This window comes from Anguilla rostrata, chromosome 6 (assembly GCF_018555375.3).
Source record: "Anguilla rostrata isolate EN2019 chromosome 6, ASM1855537v3, whole genome shotgun sequence".
In the NCBI taxonomy this organism is placed as follows: Eukaryota; Metazoa; Chordata; class Actinopteri; order Anguilliformes; family Anguillidae; genus Anguilla; species Anguilla rostrata.
In genome coordinates, this window is record NC_057938.1 from 46234838 (window position 1) to 46254980 (window position 20143).

At 37.0% G+C, this 20143-nt stretch overlaps 4 protein-coding genes across 4 annotated transcripts; 2 read left to right on the forward strand and 2 right to left on the reverse strand.

Moving 5' to 3' along the window:
* Nucleotides 1-1179: 1179 nt before the first annotated feature.
* Nucleotides 1180-2162, reverse strand: LOC135258002 (trace amine-associated receptor 13c-like). Its single transcript, XM_064341199.1, has one exon. It carries the CDS (start codon nt 2160-2162, stop codon nt 1251-1253), a length of 912 nt encoding a protein of 303 aa, XP_064197269.1. The 3' UTR covers nt 1180-1250.
* Nucleotides 2163-4842: 2680 nt separating this feature from the next.
* Nucleotides 4843-5748, reverse strand: LOC135258042 (trace amine-associated receptor 13c-like). The gene has a single exon (XM_064341238.1). The coding sequence runs from the start codon at nt 5746-5748 to the stop codon at nt 4843-4845; it is 906 nt and encodes a 301-aa protein (XP_064197308.1).
* A 5409-nt stretch (nt 5749-11157) lies between these two features.
* LOC135258043 (trace amine-associated receptor 13c-like) lies at nt 11158-12276 on the forward strand. The gene has a single exon (XM_064341239.1). The coding sequence runs from the start codon at nt 11236-11238 to the stop codon at nt 12274-12276; it is 1041 nt and encodes a 346-aa protein (XP_064197309.1). The 5' UTR covers nt 11158-11235.
* Nucleotides 12277-15838: 3562 nt separating this feature from the next.
* On the forward strand, nt 15839-17847 carry LOC135258003 (trace amine-associated receptor 13c-like). Its single transcript, XM_064341200.1, has one exon. It carries the CDS (start codon nt 15839-15841, stop codon nt 16877-16879), a length of 1041 nt encoding a protein of 346 aa, XP_064197270.1. The 3' UTR covers nt 16880-17847.
* Nucleotides 17848-20143: the final 2296 nt, after the last annotated feature.

A 20143-nucleotide genomic window follows, 5' to 3' on the forward strand; every position in this document is an offset into this window, starting at 1 on the left:
TAATCAGCTTCCTTAATAGTTGATATTACATTTCAAACATGCTCTTCCATTTATCTATTGTTTCTGTTGAGTAGTATTACAAGGAGCGTACCATTCCGAAAACTATGGTTTGGTCAGCCAAACTTATAATTTTTCACCCCAAAATACTTCTTGACAAAACATATTACAACACAGTAGCACAAATCTTCTATTAGGGACAGTGCATGCAAGTATGTGCTCTCTTTCTAGGTATCTGCATCCAGTAGCTGCAGTTCTCTCTTCTAGAGGCAAACTTACAGTTGTTTTCAGGGTTCCTTGTTGGCCTGCAGGTGTTCCAAGCAGGTTTGCAATGAGCTGAATCTCAGATGCTGGTGAAACAAACATATTGTTTGTTTTCAACCGAGGCCTCCATTTGGTGATGGGGAGCTATTATAATGCTAGGCAGGCATGTCCATGTTAACATGTCTGAGTTCATTCAGGCGACAATCAGCTGAAATGTGTAATGAATTCTATGCAGTCATACAAAGTCGTCCAAAGTTTTCACCTGCATGGGCCTTCCTGAGTAAGATTGGACACCCCTGTGTATAGGTGAATGATTAATTGTTATGAATAAGGTACTGCATTAACATGTGGCTTTGTTAACTATTATCATATCAAAGTACTGTGAGTTTCAGTGCCATAAAATAAAGAACAAAGGAATAGAAAAAATGGATTGTGTCTAGAAAAACATTACCAAATTCTGACTATTTCTTCCGACATGCATTTTGCTTGACAGAGCAACATGGAATAGCAGTTTGTACAGAATCTAAGCACCAGTCCAGAAATGAATGCATAATTTCATAAATTGTGTTCAGCAGGCAACATGAAACAAAAATTACTAAAATACAGCAGACTAAAAAAAAAAAACAGTCAATCAACTGTAAAAACTGACGATTTCTATGAAAGTGAATATCATTTAGATAATGTCCACCTGCTATCACCCATTAAAATCATAATAATCTTAGAGGATATTATGATGTATATTCAATTCATTATACAGGTTGCTCAAATATGTACAGTATGTCTGATAAATTGTGAAATAATGTAGCGTCTCAGCTATACACTGATAAAATCCCATATATTGGACTTGTTTAAACAAGAACCAGTAGGTAATTAATGCAAAGCTGGTATTATGAATTCCACTCTAATAAAGCTCTACAAGATAATGGGAAGCTCATACGACTGTATTTTGCTTACTGTAAAATTAGTTTTGAAGACCACCTTACAGACAATCACCTTTCAGAAAATACATTGATATTTGAGGAATGTGGAGTGAATATTTTTAACGTAATAATGAGCTTCAATGTTTTTTGGAACCAAGGATAAAATAATCCATAGATGATAGGATTTAAAGTGGAATTAAAGTAACCTAGCCAAACAAATGCATCAAAAACAATGGGAGAAGTGCCAAAGTCAGTGTAAGGATCAATTAATGAATTTGAAAAGAACGGCAACCAGCAAATAATGAAGGCACTCACAACAATCCCCAGTGTCTTTGCTGCTTTCCGCTCAGAACGTTGAGAAAGTTTGTTCCTATTTTCCTCATTCACTGTTATTTTATGTTTCATGTCTTCAATCTTTCTTGCATGCTCCCTGGCCACCAAAATAATTTTTGTATACAAACCCATCATAACAAAACAAGGCACAAAAAATTCAATCATGGTGTCCAGAGGACCCCATACAGCATTAAATAAAAGAACGCAACCACCCAAACAATATATCGATGCAATGTCGTCTTCCACGCCCTTTACATTTGCCTTTGAATAAAGAAGAGCGTAGGAGTATGCAGCTGCGATGATCCAGCTCAGAGCACTCATAAGGAATGCAATGGGGATGGTTATCCTTGTGGAATAATGCAGTGGATTGCACACTGCCTGATAGCGGTCTATGGCAATGACAATCAGATGAAAAATGGATGCACATGTGAGGAACATGTCAAAACTGGAGTGCAGTAAACAGAAGGCATCTCCAAAGTACCAGAAGCCCTCAACAGATCTTATCATGCTGAAGGGCATCACGACCATTCCAAGTAGCAGGTCTACCACTGCCAAAGACATCACCAGTATGTTTGTTGGTGAATGAAGCTGTTTAAAGTGCGCGATGGAGATGATGACAACCAGATTCCCAAGAATTGTGAAAATCATTCCTGTCACAAAGAAAATATACAACATGACCTGAGCTGCAATAGATTGATTGCCTTTAATACAGGATCCATTAGTTGAGGGATAATAGTATTCCTGTGCATCAGGCTCCTGGTGTACTAAATCATCCATCCACCTGTTTCCTCACCTTCTCCAAGCCAAAAAGAATTAATTTACTCAGTAATTAATCTTGTTGCTCATATTATTTAACTTGTCATCTGTGGTTTGAAAGGGCTGCAGCAGTGAATTTATTTTTCATGGAAGAACAGCACTATTTATACACTTGTTCCAGGAGGATCCCCTATGAGACAGCTAAATCTCCTTTAACAAAACATCACATGGTATGAATCAGTAATGCATATGAAATTATGCAATGAAAATGGGAGGGTTATTTGTTATGAATGTGGAACACAGAAGAAAAACACATAGGAAGAAATTAATATTGTAAATTGTTTATCACTCATTCAGTGCTTGTCAGTCATGGTTATTGAGTCTTTTTAACCAAATTTGTCTACACCCACACAATTACTGGAGGATCCCCTATGAGACAGCTGAATCTCCTTTAACAAAACATCACATGTGATGGAAATGTAATCTAAAGGTTGCAAGTTCAATTCCTGAGTATGACATTGCTGTTGTACCCTTGAGAAAGGTACTTAACCTGCATTGTTTCAGTATATATCCAGCTGTGTAAATGGATGCAATAAATATGCTGTGTAAAATGTTGTGTAAGTCACTCTGGATACGATTGTCTGCTAAATACATGTAATGTAATGCATATGAAATTATGCAATGAAAATGGGAGGGTTATTTGTTTTGAATGTGGAACACAGAAGCAAAACACATATGAAGAAACTAATATCGTTAATTTCTGATCACTACTTCAGTGCTTGTCAGTCAGTCTTTTTAACCTAATTTGTTTACATAATTATCACATAATTGCCTTTTCTAGTGCAGGAAATTTGAAGGTGCTTGAATTTGTTCATATATGTATTCATTTTAATGTGTACACAATTCAGTCGAGTACAGTGGTCTGTGGAATATTTTACATAGGAACGAATGGTTGGCTTACACTGATTGTATATTCTGTCTTGGGAGCAGAATCAGAAATAAGAAAAATAATCTCTTAACACCACATTTGATTTTAGGGTAATCAGCTCCCTTAAACAAGCTGAGGTTGGTGATCAGATCCCTGAATTTACAGTAATCATCTTCCTTAACAGTTGACATTACATTTAAACCATGCTCTTCCACATATCTATTGTCTTTGCTGAGTAGTATTACAAGGAGCGCAACATTCTGAAAACCTTAACAGCAGCTCATTTTGATTGCATTTAAACCCGTTACCACGGGTTTACACCCAACACGGCATTCCCATGGTGCTCTTTCTGGAAGTCATCCATTTTCAATGGAGAGAGAGGCGACCCACGTAATTCCTACTGCACTCTGCCAAACTGCTTATAATAATTGACACTCTTGCTTAGCTAGCAAGTGATTGTTTAGGTCATCGGTGCACAAACTATGGTTCGGTCAGCCAAACTTATAATTTTTCACCCCAAAATACTTCTTGACAAAACATATTACACCACTGTAGCACAAATCTTCTGTTAGGGACAGTGCATGCAAGTATGTGCTCTCTTTCTAGGTATCTGCATCCAGTAGCTGCAGTTCTCTCTTTTAGAAGCGAACTTAGTTGTTTTCAGGGTTCCCTGTTGGCCTGAGGTGTTCCAAGCAGGTTTGCAACTGGCTGAATCTCAGATGCTGGTGCAAACATCTTGTTTGTTTTAAACCAAGACCCCCATTTGGTGATGGGGAGCTACTGTAATGGTAGCCAGGCGTGTTCATGTTAACATGTCTGACTTCATGCAGGCGGCAATTGCCTGAAATGTGTAATGAATTCTATGCAGTCATACAAACTCATCCAAAGTTTTCACCTGCATGGGCCTTCCTGAGTAAGATTGGACACCCCTGTGTATAGGTATAATGATTAATTGTTATGAATAAGGTACTGCATTAACATGTGGCTTCAATAAGTATTATCGTATCAAAGTACTGTGAGTTTCAGTGCCATGAAATAAAAAAACTAAGGAATCGAAAGAAATGGACTGTGTCAAGAAAAACATTACCAAATTCTGAATATTTCTTCCGACATGCATTTTGCTTGACAGAAGAACATGGAAAAGCAGTTTGTACAGAATATAAGTACCAGTCCAGGAATGGATGTATAATTTCATTAAGTGTGTTCAGAAGGCACCATGAAACAACATTTATCAATTGACCCTAAAATAAAGCAGACTAGAAAAAAAAGAACAGTTGTCAATCAACTGTAAAACCTGACAATTTCTATGAATGTGAATATCACTTAGATAATGTCAACCTGCTATCACCCCTCAAAAGAAAATATAAAAAAAACAACCATAGAGGATATTATGTTGTATATTCAATTAATTATACAGATTGTTGAAATATGTGCAGAATGTCTGATGAATTTTGAAATAATGTAGCATCTCAGCTATACACTGATAAAATCCCATATATTTGACTTGTTTAAATAAGAACCAGTAGGTAATTAATGCAAGGCTGGTATTATGAATTCCACTTTAATAAAGCTCTACAAGATAAAGATAAAGGGAAGCTCATTAGACTGCATTTTTGTTTACTGTAACCTTACAGACAATCACCTTTAAGAAAATACATTGATATTTGAGGAATGTGGAGTGAATATTTTTAATGTAATAATGAGCTTCAATGTTTTTTGGAACCAAGGATAAAATAATCCATAGATGATAGGATTTAAAGTGGAATTAAAGTAACCTAGCCAACCAAATGCATCAAAAACAATAGGAGGAGTGGCAAAGTTAGTGTAAGGATCAATTAATGAATTTGAAAAGAACGGCAACCAGCAAATAATGAAGGCACTCACAACAATCCCCAGTGTCTTTGCTGCTTTCTGCTCAGAACGTTGAGAAAGTTTGTTCCTATTTTCCTCATTCACAGGTATTTTATGTTTCATGTCTTCAATCTTTCTTGCATGCTCCCTGGCCACCAAAAATATTTTTGTATACAAACCCATCATAACAAAACAAGGCACAAAAAATTCAATCATGGTGTCCAGAGGACCCCATACAGCATTAAATAAAAGAACACAACCACCCAAACAATTTATCGATGCAACGTCATCTTCCACGCCCTTTACATTTGCCTTTGAATAAAGAAGAGCGTAGGAGTATGCAGCTGCGATGATCCAGCTCAGAGCACTCATAAGGAATGCAATGGGGATGGTTATCCTTGTAGAATAATGCAGTGGATTGCACACTGCCTGATAGCGGTCTATGGCAATGAAAATAAGATGAAAAATGGATGCACAGGTGAGGAACATGTCAAAACTGGAGTGCAGTAAACAGAAGGCATCTCCAAAGTACCAGAAGCCCTCAACAGATCTGATCATGGTGAAGGGCATCACAACCATTCCAAGTAGCAGGTCTACCACTGCCAAAGACATCACCAGTATGTTTGTTGGTGTATGAAGCTGTTTAAAGTGCGCGATGGAGATGATGACAACCAGATTCCCAAGAATTGTGAAAATCATTCCTGTCACAAAGAAAATATACAAGGTGACCTGAGCTGCAATGGTTTGATTTCCTTTAATACAGGATCCATTAGTTGAGGGATAATAGTATTCCTGTGCATCAGGCTCCTGGTGTACTAAATCATCCATCCACCTGTTTCCTCACCCTCTCCAAACCAAAAAGAATAAATTTACTCAGTAATTAATCTTGTTGCTCATATTTTGTACCTTGTCATCTGTAGTCTAACAGGGCTGCAGCACTGAATGTATTCTTCATAAAAGAACAGCACTATTTATACACTTGTTCCAGGAGGATCCCCTATGAGACAGCTAAATCTCCTTTAACAAAAGATCACATGATGTGGACCTGTAATGCATATGAAATTATGCAATGAAAATAGGAGGGTTATTTGTTTTAAACGTGGAACACAGAAACAAAACACATATGAAGAACCTAATATTGTTAATTTCTTATCACTCATTCAGTGCTGGTCAGTTAGTCTTTTTAACCTAATTTGTTTACATAATTGCCTTTACTAGTGCAGGACATTTGAAGGTACTAGAATTTGTTCATATATGTTTAAATTTTAATGTGTACACAATTCAGTGGAGTACAGTGGTTTGTAGAATACTCTACATAGGAACGTATGGTTGGCTAACACTGGTTGAATATTCTGTCTTGGGAGCAGAATCAGAAATCAGAAAAATAATTTTTAACATGACATTTGATCTTAGGGAAATCAGCTCCCTTAAATAAGCTGAGGTTGGTGATCAGATCCCTGAATTTGCAATAATCTGCTTCCTTGACAGTTGAGATTGCATTTAAACCATGCTCTCCCACATATCTATTGTCTTTGCTGAGTAGTATTACAAGGAGCATATCATTCTGAAAACCATAACAGCTGCTCATTTTGACTGCATTTAAGAGTTCAAAAATGACTTTAAAAATGTTAACAGAGAAATTAAACAATGCTCAGAGCATACATATGGGAACTTCTGTTTCTGAAAAAAATAGTTACTCTATTAGGAACGGATGTGTATCAATTGGGTCGTGAAATCTTTATGAGTTACCACGGGTTTACACCAAACACGGCATTCTCGTGGTGCTCTTGCCGGAAGCTATTCATTTTCAATGGAGAGGGATGTGACCCACATAATTCCTACTGCACTCTACCGAACTGCTTATAATAGTTGTCACTGACACACTTGCTTAGCTAGAACGTTCTTGTTTAGGTCATCCGTGCACATGGTTCGGTCAGCCAAACTTAGGTCATGGGGGATATCCATTTGGTCATGGTATTGTGTATCTTACAGCAACATTGCAATGCAGTTAAGTCTATATGAAGAAAGTGTTAGCATTTATTAATGTTATTCTGTGAAAAAAATAAAATTGACGGCTTTAGCTAAACATCACACAGTCCAGTCTTTTTGTACTTTTGACATCAAAAACAAACAAACAAAAAATAAAAAATAAAAAATAAAAAATAAAAAATAAAAAATAAAAAAGTGAATCTGTAGCATTAATGACTGTTGCATTAATGAGATTAAATGTTTTGTTTTATCCCATGGTTTTTTTGTCTGGCAGCTTGGAGCACTCATTCTATGCTCATTGTTAATTTGACAACACTTCCTGTGATTAATTGGCAGTTAATTTCAGTACCTTTATCCTTACTTTTTGCTTTTAGGTATGAAAAACATGGCTATTGTCAGCAGTTTAATAATTAATTATCAATGAATTATTATTAATGAAAATGACATGTGTTCAGGTCATGAAAAGCATGGTTTGATGTCTTTGGGTCATGGCTGAAAAAGTTTCTGCAGTGGCGTGAGGTATGATTGCTAAACTATACTACGTGTTCTGGGCATTAATATCTTAGGCAGGAATGGTCAGCACTAATATGCAGAACGCTTGCTGGAAGACTATTACATGCAATTTCCTATATGCTTTGTGATTCCTATACTTTCTCTTCTTCGTTGACCAAATTCACACTCTTGTCTTCCAAACCTCATCTGATCACGTAATCAGGATCCCTTAATCTGCTGAGACAGATCTGAGAAACGAAGACCCTAACTGCCCCTTGATGTTCGTCTTAATGACAACTCAACCCTTACTGGGTTACATACAATTAAAGGTGTCAGTAAAGACTTTTGTGCTAAGTGATGTAATGGTCTGTTGCCCTCCATGTCTTTCCTTTTGGGTGGTTGTCAAGGGAGATGGTGTCAGTTTAGTAATTGAACCTCTGGGTGATGAGCTAACCATCTACAGTAATTAAGAAACCGTAGTGTGAAGGCATACAGGTAGTCAGAGATGCTGTCCACAGACTGAACCCAGTGCAGTAGAAATAGAGGCCATGCAAAATGCAAGCTAACCATCATTTCATACACAAAAAGGGTGAAATCTGGATTGGGGGGGGGGGGGGTATAGAAAAATTGTAGTCAATGGCTTCACTATTTTATGGGTTGTCTTTTTATTAATTGATTCACTCATTAATTCACATCTAGCGAGAGCTGTTTCCATGAACCTAAACTTATTTGCTTATTTGTGGCATGTCATTCAACACACTAGTAGTAACTACAAAGGCTGCATAATTTGTTTGAAAATGGTTTTAATGTAAAATAGTGTAAATTGCATAAAGGAAATGTTTGGTACCAAAAACAAAATGCTACTAGCTGTTATGACCCGGTCTAGGTCAGCCAGTAACATGAAAAACAAAAGGATAAGGAGGTGGGGGATGGGTACTGGGAATGATAACTGCAGACAGATTAGCAACTCTGGCCCCTATCTGCCTATCCAAAATGAACTAACATGGCTAGTCTTGAATGGTCTGTCTGGTATGGGACGGCTTTGAACGCTGAGCTTCCAGACACTTGGAGCCATATTTACTATGGATTAGCAGTGCTTTTATAGACGCTAACAAGACAACCAGCATTTTAAAAAAATATATTTACATAGGTGATTAGCGCTGGTAAAACAAGACAAACGTGGCATCCGTAAAATTTGCATGTTTGGGTTAATGCACATGTATTTTAGGATGTTCTGATGTTATACCGTAAAAATATGTGAGGAGAGATAGGAAATATATGCTTATGACCTGCTAAAACCGATTTATCCCAGCTGGTGGCCCTTGTAGCAAAGGTGGGCCTCTCAATGGAAAACAACACCATGTTTTCCAATACCAGCGCACATGATTACGTCAGTTGAGCCTATTTAGATGAATCTGCTGAGACCGCACCACATACATCCAACATAAAGCTGCTGTTTTGTTGGTCTGTTTCTTGCATAAACGAAGGAACCAAGGGACTCTGTTAGCACCTCTCTGTGAGGTTAGCCTTTTAATGATGATTTGACTCTCAGTGGCATCCTGGTAATCAAAGGTGTCAGTACATGCAGTCCCATTAAATGATGCAATCATTTGCTCTCCTGCAAATGTCCTCACTGGAGGGGAATTAATGAGGCACATATTTATCTTTGAGCCACACTTCTTTATACTATTTTATGTGTTTTTGTGCCCTTGCTTTCTCACAATGTGCAGAAGGGATAAATACAAGCATAATTTATTTCATAATTCTTTCCTAGAAGAGGAATTATACTGCAAAACAACATAAACCTCATTTAACAGATAAAGGTGTAATTAATTAAGCCTCACTTAATGACTGGCTAAAGCAATCTCTGTACAGAGATATCGGCAGCTAAAGGTGCAAATTTGGGAGGAATACACGTCATAATGACATACACCTCTATGCTTTCTCATCTTTGAAGCATTACAAGAAACGAGAACAAAATTTAGATTTTTGACACTGCACACAATGGGATTTCTTTGCTTCTATGGCTCCTGAGGTGTGGAAGGGTGGGAGCAGGGTCAGATAAGGACTGTCACAAATCTGAAAGTTGACACATTCACACATTAAAGTTGCCCTATTTTGTTGGAAGCAGGGCTGAGCACTATATGTGGATGATATTATCCACTTATTCATGGTTTTAGCCTTTATAAAGCATCCAAACACGAGTATGTTAGGTGGTAATCCAACACAGTGATATTTGAAGACAAATATTTGTTAAATCCAGTTAGTCGTCAACAATCCATATAGACATTAAGATTTTAAATCAGTGATTTCAATTGAATAATACAGATTGCATTCAACTTAAAATAAAAAAGATCTTGGTCTTTGAAAGGCATTATCTGGTTATGCTGATATATGGTTATGCAGAAGGTAATGAAGCAATAAAACTTTCAAAGAAGAAGAAACTCCGGGATACCTCAGGTTTTGTAAACATTTGCAAGACCCTCTGTGTGACTCTAATTGCCCCACAAATGTTTCCTTTGATGTTTGTAGAGAGGATAGCAGGGATACAGAGCATTACTATGGATAAAACAGAACAAGCTACTTAATCATAAGCAACACTGCCTGGACTATGAGCAAGGCTGTCATATCAATTTATATTGCCTGTTTCTTAAACGATCTAAAGACTAGATATCCGACAATATTCTGAAAACCTTAAATCTGGAATTTGGCCACATCAATGTGCCCCCTCGTTTTGAAAAACCGTTATGTGAATCACAAAAACTCTAGTTGAACGTGCATCTTTATTTCATGCATTTCTTTGTTTCCCATTCAGCTGAAAAATTATGTTTCTATTCTTTTTATTTTACATGTATCGCCTGCACCCACCCGGTATCAACTTTTCACCTTAGATTTAGCCCAGCCGTGGCCATAGGTTCTTCCTATTGGTGCAACATAATTTGTCAATTCAAGAGCTTGTAATAATAGACTGCATTAATTTTGTGGGGCGGCACGGTGGTGCAGTGTGTAACACTGTCGCCTCACAGCAAGAAGGTCATGAGTTCGAATCTCGGCTTGGGGCCTTTCTGTGCGGAGTTTGCATGTTGTCCACGTGGGTTTCCTCCTGGTACTCCGGCTTCCTCCCACAGTCCAAAGACATGCAGGTAGGCCAATTGGAGACCTTAAATTGCCCATAGGTATGAGTGTGTGAGTGAATGGTTTGTGTGCCCTGTGATAGATTGGTGGCCTTTCCAGGGTGTATTCCTGCCTCTTGCCCAATGCACGCTGGGATAGGCTCCAGCACCCCACGCGATCCTGTTCAGGATAAGCGGGTATAGATGATGGATGGATTAATTTTGTGTTTTTTATTTAGTATGAATCAGTATGTTTGGAATATACACACTTTATTATCTTTTGGCAAACTATGCAAAACAACTGATCTTTCAAAGCCATTTACCTCATTTACCTATAAAATAAGCTTTATTTGTATCAATTACTTACACTTGTGACCTGTTGTTAAGGAAGCCTAATGATCTCACAGGGGATATTCCCTTATAAATGAAGTCATTCTCATACAAGGAATACATTTTGTGCTCTCTCATGCAAAAGAAGCTGTATAGGCAGTTTACAACAAGATTTTTCTTTTATGCTTGTTCTATATTATCAATTGATTGACTTTGACTTCAAGGGTTTGATGTGATGACGTGAGCTGGGTTAAAGAAAACAATGGATATTTTGAAACATCAGGACCTCAATGCACCACAATTCTGTTTTCCATCAGTTAATGGATCCTGCATTAAAATCAGTCAGACTTGGGCGGCTCAGTTTATCTTGTATATTTTCTTTGTGGCAGGAATGATTTTCACAATTCTTGGGAACTTGGTTGTCATCATCTCCATTGCACACTTTAAACAGCTCCATACACCAACAAACATACTGGTGATGTCTTTGGCAGTAGCAGACCTGCTACTTGGAATGGTTGTGATGCCCTTCAGCATGATAAGATCTGTTGAGGGCTGCTGGTACTTTGGAGATGCCTTCTGTTTACTGCACTCCAGTTTTGATATGTTCCTCACCTGTGCATCCCTTTTTCATCTGATTTTCATTGCCATAGACCGCTATCAGGCAGTGTGCAATCCACTGCATTATTCCACAAGAATAACCATCCCCATTGCATGGCTTATGAGTGCTCTGAGTTGGGTAATTGCAGGTGTATACTCCTATGGCCTTCTTTATTCGAAGGCTAATGTAAAAGGGCTGGAAGCACATATTGCATCGATTTATTGTTTGGGTAGTTGCATTCTGCTATTCAATTCTTTGTGGGGGGTCCTGGATACCTTAATTGCATTTTTTCTGCCTTGCTCTATTATGATGGGTTTTTATGTCAAAATATTTTTTGTGGCCAGGGAGCATGTCAGAAAGATTGGAGACATGAATCATCAAAAGCAATTGAATGAGGAGAATAAGAACAAACTGTCTCGAAGTTCTGAGCGCAAAGCAGCAAAAACCCTGGGAATTGTTATGGGGGTCTTCATTCTTTGCTGGATGCCTTTCTTTGTGAACATGATAATTGATCCGTACACTAACTTTAGCACTCCTGTAATCATCTTTGACGTGCTTGTCTGGCTAGGTTACTTTAATTCTACTTTAAATCCTATAATCTACAGTTTATTTTATCCTTGGTTTCAAAAAGCATTAAAACTTATTGTCTCTTTGAAAATATTAAATCCAAGTTCTTCAAATATGAATCTATTTATTGAAAGATAATTATAAAATGGCTTCATGTCTTGCATTTTTTAAGAGTAAATATTTGTTCCAATCTTTGAGTCAGGCAATATTTGTGCCTTGTTCACATGATTCTTAATCTAGCCCTATCTGTTATACAATACAATACAATACAATACAATACTTATTTGTCCCTCAGGGGGAAATTTGTTTTCACAGCTTTGCTTTGCAGGCCTCACATAAATACATAGATACATACAGTATATATATAACACACATATAATAATACATAGATACATACAGTAATAAATACATAGATACATACAGTATATACATATAACACACCTGACAGTATAGTATTATAGTTTTGGAATAAAAGATAATTTTTATTTTACTTAATATAATCAGTAATCCAAAATTGCTGGCTTGCCTCACTTAATGTCAAGATTGCAGCTGGACACTATGCTTATTCTTCATATACTGTAACCTGAACTTTCAGCCTTCTAACTACAGGTTCAGTAGCTTAACTACTGTAATTTTATTTGATAGTGTAGTCTCCACAACCACTATCTCCCCAGCTAACTGAAATTATTATCAAAAACTGTTTAAAATAATGAGGGATTCTAGGCAGTTTAAAGTAATAATCTCGAAGATTTTCATTAAAATAAACGTCTGTTAAGTCACTATCTGTCGCTGAATTAGGTAACACAATGGTGATTGAGCCTGTTATTATATTCATTTATATTATTATTATTATTATAATTTATGATTAAAGAACTGGGTGTCTGTGGCGACATTCCCGGGAAAAAAATCACAAGAGGCGCATAGATAGTGACGCGTTTTCCATCACCCATCAGTGGTTGGTCTGCCAGAGAGGGTAGGCGGAGCTAACGCAACAGGCTTGCTCTTCAGTTCACTTGTGTGTGAGCGGCGTACTGTTTTTTCCGGTGTCTGCTAGAGTTAAAGGGGGGGGAGTTATGGAACCCTAATAAGTTTTTGTGTAACATGAGAGGTCATATTATTTGTTGATGTAGTTTCGTATTACATTTGATGACAATGTAACGTTACTAAATTACATAGCTATTTGCACAGCTAACGCTAGCTACCGGACCATGTCAATAAAGGCAACATCAGTTTAGACAACGTTGCGCACAGTATCCATCTCTCATATCAGGTAACGTTGCATTAGCCAGCTAGCTAATGTAATTAACACAATCTAATGTCAGCTAACAATTAGAAAAATGCTAGCTAACGCTACCGACCGGTACCGACCTCCCAAACCACCTCTCAAATGCAATGCTACCTTGTTGCAGAATTGCAATGTAGCTAACTAACGGCCAGGTCAGATCAATGATTCGCAACGAGACTGGATGCAACTTGCAAAATTCCAAGACGTCTGATTGTAAACGTTCTAAAACTGCACTTGGCGATTTGACAAGGTGGGTCTTTTGAGACCCTAGGCAACGGCTTCAGAGGCTCTGCAACTAACCAGTTCACACCGCTGCAATTTTCTCTGCAACATTCTAAAACCGTTTCATCTCATTGCGAATCATTGATCTTAACTGGCCTTAACGTTACCGTTATTTACATTGCCATCAAGTTCATCAATATATAAGCCGGGGTATAGGTGGAGCAGAGCCAGGTCTGATTTCTGTGTAAAGATGTCAAGCTGGAGAAAACTAAATAAAAGAATATGGCAGTATGGATTAGCGTTGTTATTATTTTATTATGCTTCCTCAAATGTTCCTTCAACCTTGATGCCCTTTTTTGATGAAATCTCCTTTGTTTTTGTTTCATTCTTCTTATTCTTATTGCTAATTTAACACCTAGCTCAGCTTGATTCTCGAACAGTTTAGCTAGCAAAACCAGAAACAAGGCAGTTGTTTTAAAAATATCACACAACAATCACTCCCGATGATGATGCACAAGATACATAATTGCACGAGCCACAGCGAATCCCGCAAATTCTTCTCTGCACTGTAAAGATGTTCATACTGAGCAAAAGGTGGATAAAGAATGTTTGTGGAAATTGATTATCACTAATTCTACCCCAGGTCTGCTACAGCATTTTAACCCGGCTCGGCAGTGTAAAGAGAGCTTAAGTTAGCCTAATGTTAGACAATGAATGAGTATGTACATAACGTTACTTGTACAACAACCATTTTTATTCAGTAAATAATAAGTGTAATAGTTGGCGTGGCCCGGGTGCCAACTGACTGACGTCACACAGGTGACACTGGTTGGATCCGGTTGGATCTATGGGAAGTGAGGTCCAAAAACACACCTGCAATTACCGCTTCTCGCCATTGGTACCGCCAAAGAGAACGAAACTGAAAACTTAGAGATTGTAACTTTAAGTAATATATTACACTGAAAACGGGTTTTTATTAGAAATAAGTAATTACAGTAACTTAAAAGCTAACGCGTGTTAATAGAATAAACTCATATTTCTGGATAGTTTCGATAATTCTTTAATCACTGAATTAACCCAAGTTCAAGTTAAATACAGTTAGTTGTAATCTCACCTTCAGGCAAAATATTTTCCATGTAACCTAATCTATATGGACATTAAGGTTTTCAATCAGTGATTTCAATTAAATGTTACAGATTTCATTCAACCTAAAATCAATAGGAACATGGTCTTTGAAAGGCATTCTCTGGCAATGTTGATGTCCAGAAGGCAATGAAGTAATAAAAGTTTCAAAGAAGAAGAAACTCCAGGATAAGCTGGGTTTTGTAAACATGTGCAAGACCCTCTGTGTGAGTCTAATTGCCCCACAGATGTATCCTTTGATGTTTGTAGAGAGGAGAGCAGAGATACAAAGCATTACTATTGTTAAAACAGAACAAGCTACTTAATCATAAGCAACATTGCCTGGACGATGAGCAAGTTTGTCAGATCAAATTATATTGGCTTTTTCTTAAAGGTGATGATATAAAAACTACATATTTTGCAAACCAAAAATCTGTAATCGGGCTAAATCAATGCGCCCCCTCATTTTGAAAAACCGTTAAGTGAATCACAGAAGCTCTAGTTGAGCGTGCATCTTTATTTCATGCCTTTCTTTGTTTACCATTCAGCTGAAAAATTATGGATGTCTGTATGCTTTTTATTTTACATGTATCACCCACTCCCACCCAATATCCATTTTTCACCTTAGATTTAACCAAGCCTTGGCCATAAGCTGTTCCTATTGGTGCAAAATCATTTGTCAATTCAAGAGCTTGCAATAATAGACTGCATCCATTTTTTGTTTTTTATTTAGTATGAATCAGTATGTTTGGAATACATATACTGTATTGTATTTTGACAAACTATGCAAGACAACTAATCCATTTACCTCAGTACGGCTTTATTTGTATTAATTATTTACACTTTGCGTGACCTGTTGCTATGGAAGTCTAGTGATCTCACAGGGGACATTCCCTTATAAATGAAGTCATTCTCATAAAAGGGATGCATTTGGTGCTCTCTCACGTAAAGGAAGCTGTATAGCCAATTTACAACTGAACAACAAGATTTTTCCTTTATACTTGTTCTATGTTATGAATTGATTGACTTTGACTTCAAGGGTTTGAAGAGATGACGTGATCAAAGAAAACAATGGATATTTTGAAACATCAGGAACTCAATGCACCACAATTCTGTTATCCATCAGTTAATGGATCCTGCATTAAAATCAGTCAGACTTGGCCGGCTCAGTTTATCTTGTATATTTTCTTTGTGGCAGGAATGATTTTCACAATTCTTGGAAACTTGGTTGTTATTATTTCCATTGCTCACTTTAAACAGCTCCATACACCAACAAACATACTGTTGATGTCTTTGGCAGCAGCAGACCTGCTACTTGGAATGGTTGTGATGCCCTTCAGCATGATAAGATCTGTTGAGGGCTGTTGGTACTTTGGAGATGCCTTCTGTTTACTGCACTCCAGTTTTGATATGTTTCTCACCTGTGCATCCCTTTTTCATCTGATTTTCATTGCCATAGACCGCTATCAGGCCGTGTGCAATCCACTGCATTATTCCACAAGAATAACCATCCCCATTGCATGGCTCATGAGTGCTCTGAGTTGGGTAATTGCAGGTGTATACTCCTATGGCCTTCTTTATTCGAAGGCTAATGTAAAAGGGCTGGAAGCACATATTGCATCGATATATTGTTTGGGTAATTGCATTCTGCTCGTCAATTCTTTGTGGGGGGTCCTGGATAGCTTAATTGCATTTTTTCTGCCTTGCTCTATTATGATGGGTTTTTATGCCAAAATATTTTTTGTGGCCAGGGAGCATGTCAGAAAGATTGGAGACATGAATCATCAAAAGCATTTGAATGAGGAGAATAAGAACAAACTGTCTCGAAGTTCTGAGCGCAAAGCAGCAAAAACCCTGGGAATTGTTATGGGGGTCTTCATTCTTTGCTGGATGCCTTTCTTTGTAAACTTGATAATTGATCCGTACATTAACTTTAGCACTCCTGTAATCATCTTTGACGTGCTTGTGTGGCTAGGTTACTTTAATTCTACTTTAAATCCTATAATCTACAGTTTATTTTATCCTTGGTTTCAAAAAACATTTAAAATCATTGTTTCTTTGAAAATATTAACTCCAAGTTCTTCAAATATTAATCTATTTATTGAAAGATAATTATAAAATGGCTTCATGTCTTGCATTTTTTAAGAGTGAATCTTTGTTCCAATATTTGAGTCAGCCAATTTGTGCCTTGTTCACACGTCTCTTAATCTAGCCCTATTCTTCTGCTATAGTACTGGAATATAAGAGAATGTTTATTTTACGTAATATTGTCAGTAATCCTAAAATACTGGTTCGCCTCGTTTAATGTCAAGATAGCAGCTGGACACGATTCTTATTGTTCATATGCTGTTAGTTACCACAAAACCTGAACTTTCAGCCTTCTAACTACAGGTTCAGTAGCTTAACTACTGTAATTTTATTTGATAGTGTAGTCTCCACAACCACTATCGCGCCAACTTACAAAAATTATTAACAAAAGCTCTTCAAAATAATATAGGATTATAGGCAGTTTAAGTTATATATTACACTGAAAAATGGTATGTATTAGAAATAAGTAATTACAGTAACTTAAAAGCTAACACGTGTTAATAGAATAAACTCAATTTTTTTGGATATTTTCGATAATTGTTTAATAACTGAATTAACCCAAGTTCAAGTTTCACTTGTTGAATGCATGACATTGCATTCAGTGAATGAAAGGCTCTATTGTCGATAAAAATGAATCAACTATGTTTCTAGTTTTCATACTCCAATTTTTGTATTACGTTTACTTTCCACTGTGTGTATGTGCATGCAGTATGTATATATTGTACGGTGAGCTCCATAATGTTTGGGACAAAGACACTTTTCTTATCTTGGTCTGTACTCCACAATTCTTGATTAAAAAAAAATTCACATATGGTTAAAGTGCACATTCTCAGCTTTTATTTAAGGTATTTTTCTACATTTTGCTTTCACCATGTAGAAATTAAAGCAGTTTTTAAAATAAATAATCTTACATTTAAAGGCATCATATTGTTTGGGATAACTGGCATCACATGTGTTTCTAATTAGTCAGGTGTGTTCAATGGCTTCTTTAGTGCAGGTATGAGAGAGCTTTCAGTGTCTAGGTTTGGTTCCAGTCTTTTGTCTTTGGAGTCTGTTATTGGTGTTTATCAACATGAGGCCCAGTGTTGTGCCAATGAAAGTCAAGGAAGCCATTATGAGACATTATCGCACACACACGGACATACACACCCACAAAAGATTTGGAATCTCAATTTTAATCAAGAAAATTGGTAAAATTCTCATTTTATCCAGAATTTTGCAGCCCTAGTCAACATGGAGCAAAATCCTTAAGGAATGTTTCCATCACCTTGTTGAATCCATGACTGTTCTGGAGGGGTCCTACTCCTTACTAGTTAGCTATGTCAGAGTATATGTTACTGGATGCAAAGCCTAGGGTGTTGTTGACTATCGTGTCTTGTTTGGGCTACATTGTTTGTAATGGGTGAGAAATTGGCAGCCTATGTTTATATGGTGCTGAACTTGCTTGCTGTCTCCAATCCTATATATATAGTATCTACATTTGGTATCCAACATCTTCTATGTATTTTGTTTTTAGTTGGGCTATTTTTTCAAGATTGGATGATGATTGGGAGGGCTGAGTGTTTTCAAATCTGGCAACACAGGTAAAAAGTAATCTTTCTAGGTATATGACTTAAAGTGACATGCTGTTATTGCATCTGAGGCCACAGGGTAGGACAGTGGTTCTCAGACTTTATCCTGGGGTATTACTGTTTATGCTGGTTTTCAATCCAACGGCAATTGCCATCCAAGTATTTTAGCAAGCTGTACATTTTTCTTAATTACGCTTTTCATGTTTAGACAAATTATAGACCCTCATAACTGATATTATGTCAGAAATACCCATGCATGCCATGAAGAATAAAAGTCCCATATTCATACTGGTGAATATTACAAACAGTTGCATGAAGACAGGTAAAAATGTACTAACTGGTCAAATTGAAGACTAAGTTGAATCGATAGACTCCTAATTCAAAGAAAATTATTAAAAAACAAATGATAACAAGCCAAATGTATAGTATTGATAAGTTTGAAGGGGAATTTAAATTAAAATTAGCTGTCAGCCAACTCTCTACCTGTTGTGAGTGAAGAGATATAGCCCCAAACTAATGTGCATGCTCCAGGTACCTGCTTTACTGAAGATTACAACGGGTGGATGCTTACAGTCTATCAGCAGGCATCAGACAACAGCAGTCACAGGTTGTCACTCCTACTGAATACAAATGTATGTTGGGACTGAGCATTACTCGGTAGCAGGCTAGCTACTTAAGAAAACAATTCCGGGTTTATGTGTTCAGCTTACTTAATTGATTAAATTCTACTAAATTCTACTAAAAAGAAAATGAGAAAAGTGTGGCAAATTGCAAGTGTTTACCATGACTACGATTCAAATAACTGCAGTTTATGCAGTTGACTGGTAGCATGCAATTTCAGACATGGTTACGACTTGTGCAATATTTAGTTGTCGTAATAAATACGAAAAGAACAGACGTTTTTATAGAATACCAGTAGTGAGACAGAATGAGGAAGAGACAAAGGTATTAAGCCAGGCAAGGAAAAGTGGATGGTTGACATTGTTGACATTCCCTCATAGGATAGTTGATACGGATATTCACCATATCTACGTGAATACATTTCATAAAAACATTCAATAAATTGTCTAACAAAATTGTCATGCTTGTCCCATGTTAATTCATTTATTGCCGTTTTTATGGCTTTTCTATATGACACATCAACAACGAAATGCACAAGACCTGCTTGACTTGTCATTTTAGTGGAAAAAAGACAGAAGTAGCATTACCAGTTCTTCTGGCACTTAAAAATGATATGTTTTCAGTGTAGGGTTTTTGGTCACTTCTTGTGTAGTTACACTGTCTGCCATGTTTGGGTGATTACCTCAATTCGGATTTGGGTCAATTACCTCATTCTACTACAAGCATGGATTTAAATATGTTTAGTTGTTTGTTCGTCAAATTTCTGTGTTCTTTTTAAAACACGTGCTTCTTATACTTGAGTAGCAATTGCAATAAAGCCTATAAGTAGCCTATAATTAAATTATTGTATGAATGGGTCATTATGTACGATGGGAGATTTCTTTTGCTGAAATTGCGTACTATAACTTGCTATGTTTCATAGAACCAAATTTACTTTGCATGTAGGCTTACAGTCTCTGGGTGAAATTCTTAACCCCTTCATGCAAGCACCCTAGTGGCTAGGATGCTCACTGAATTGAAAAATAAACAAGAGAAATTCTTGTGTAATTATTCCATGTCACTCTACTATCTACTCTAATAGCTTTAGTGCCATTTT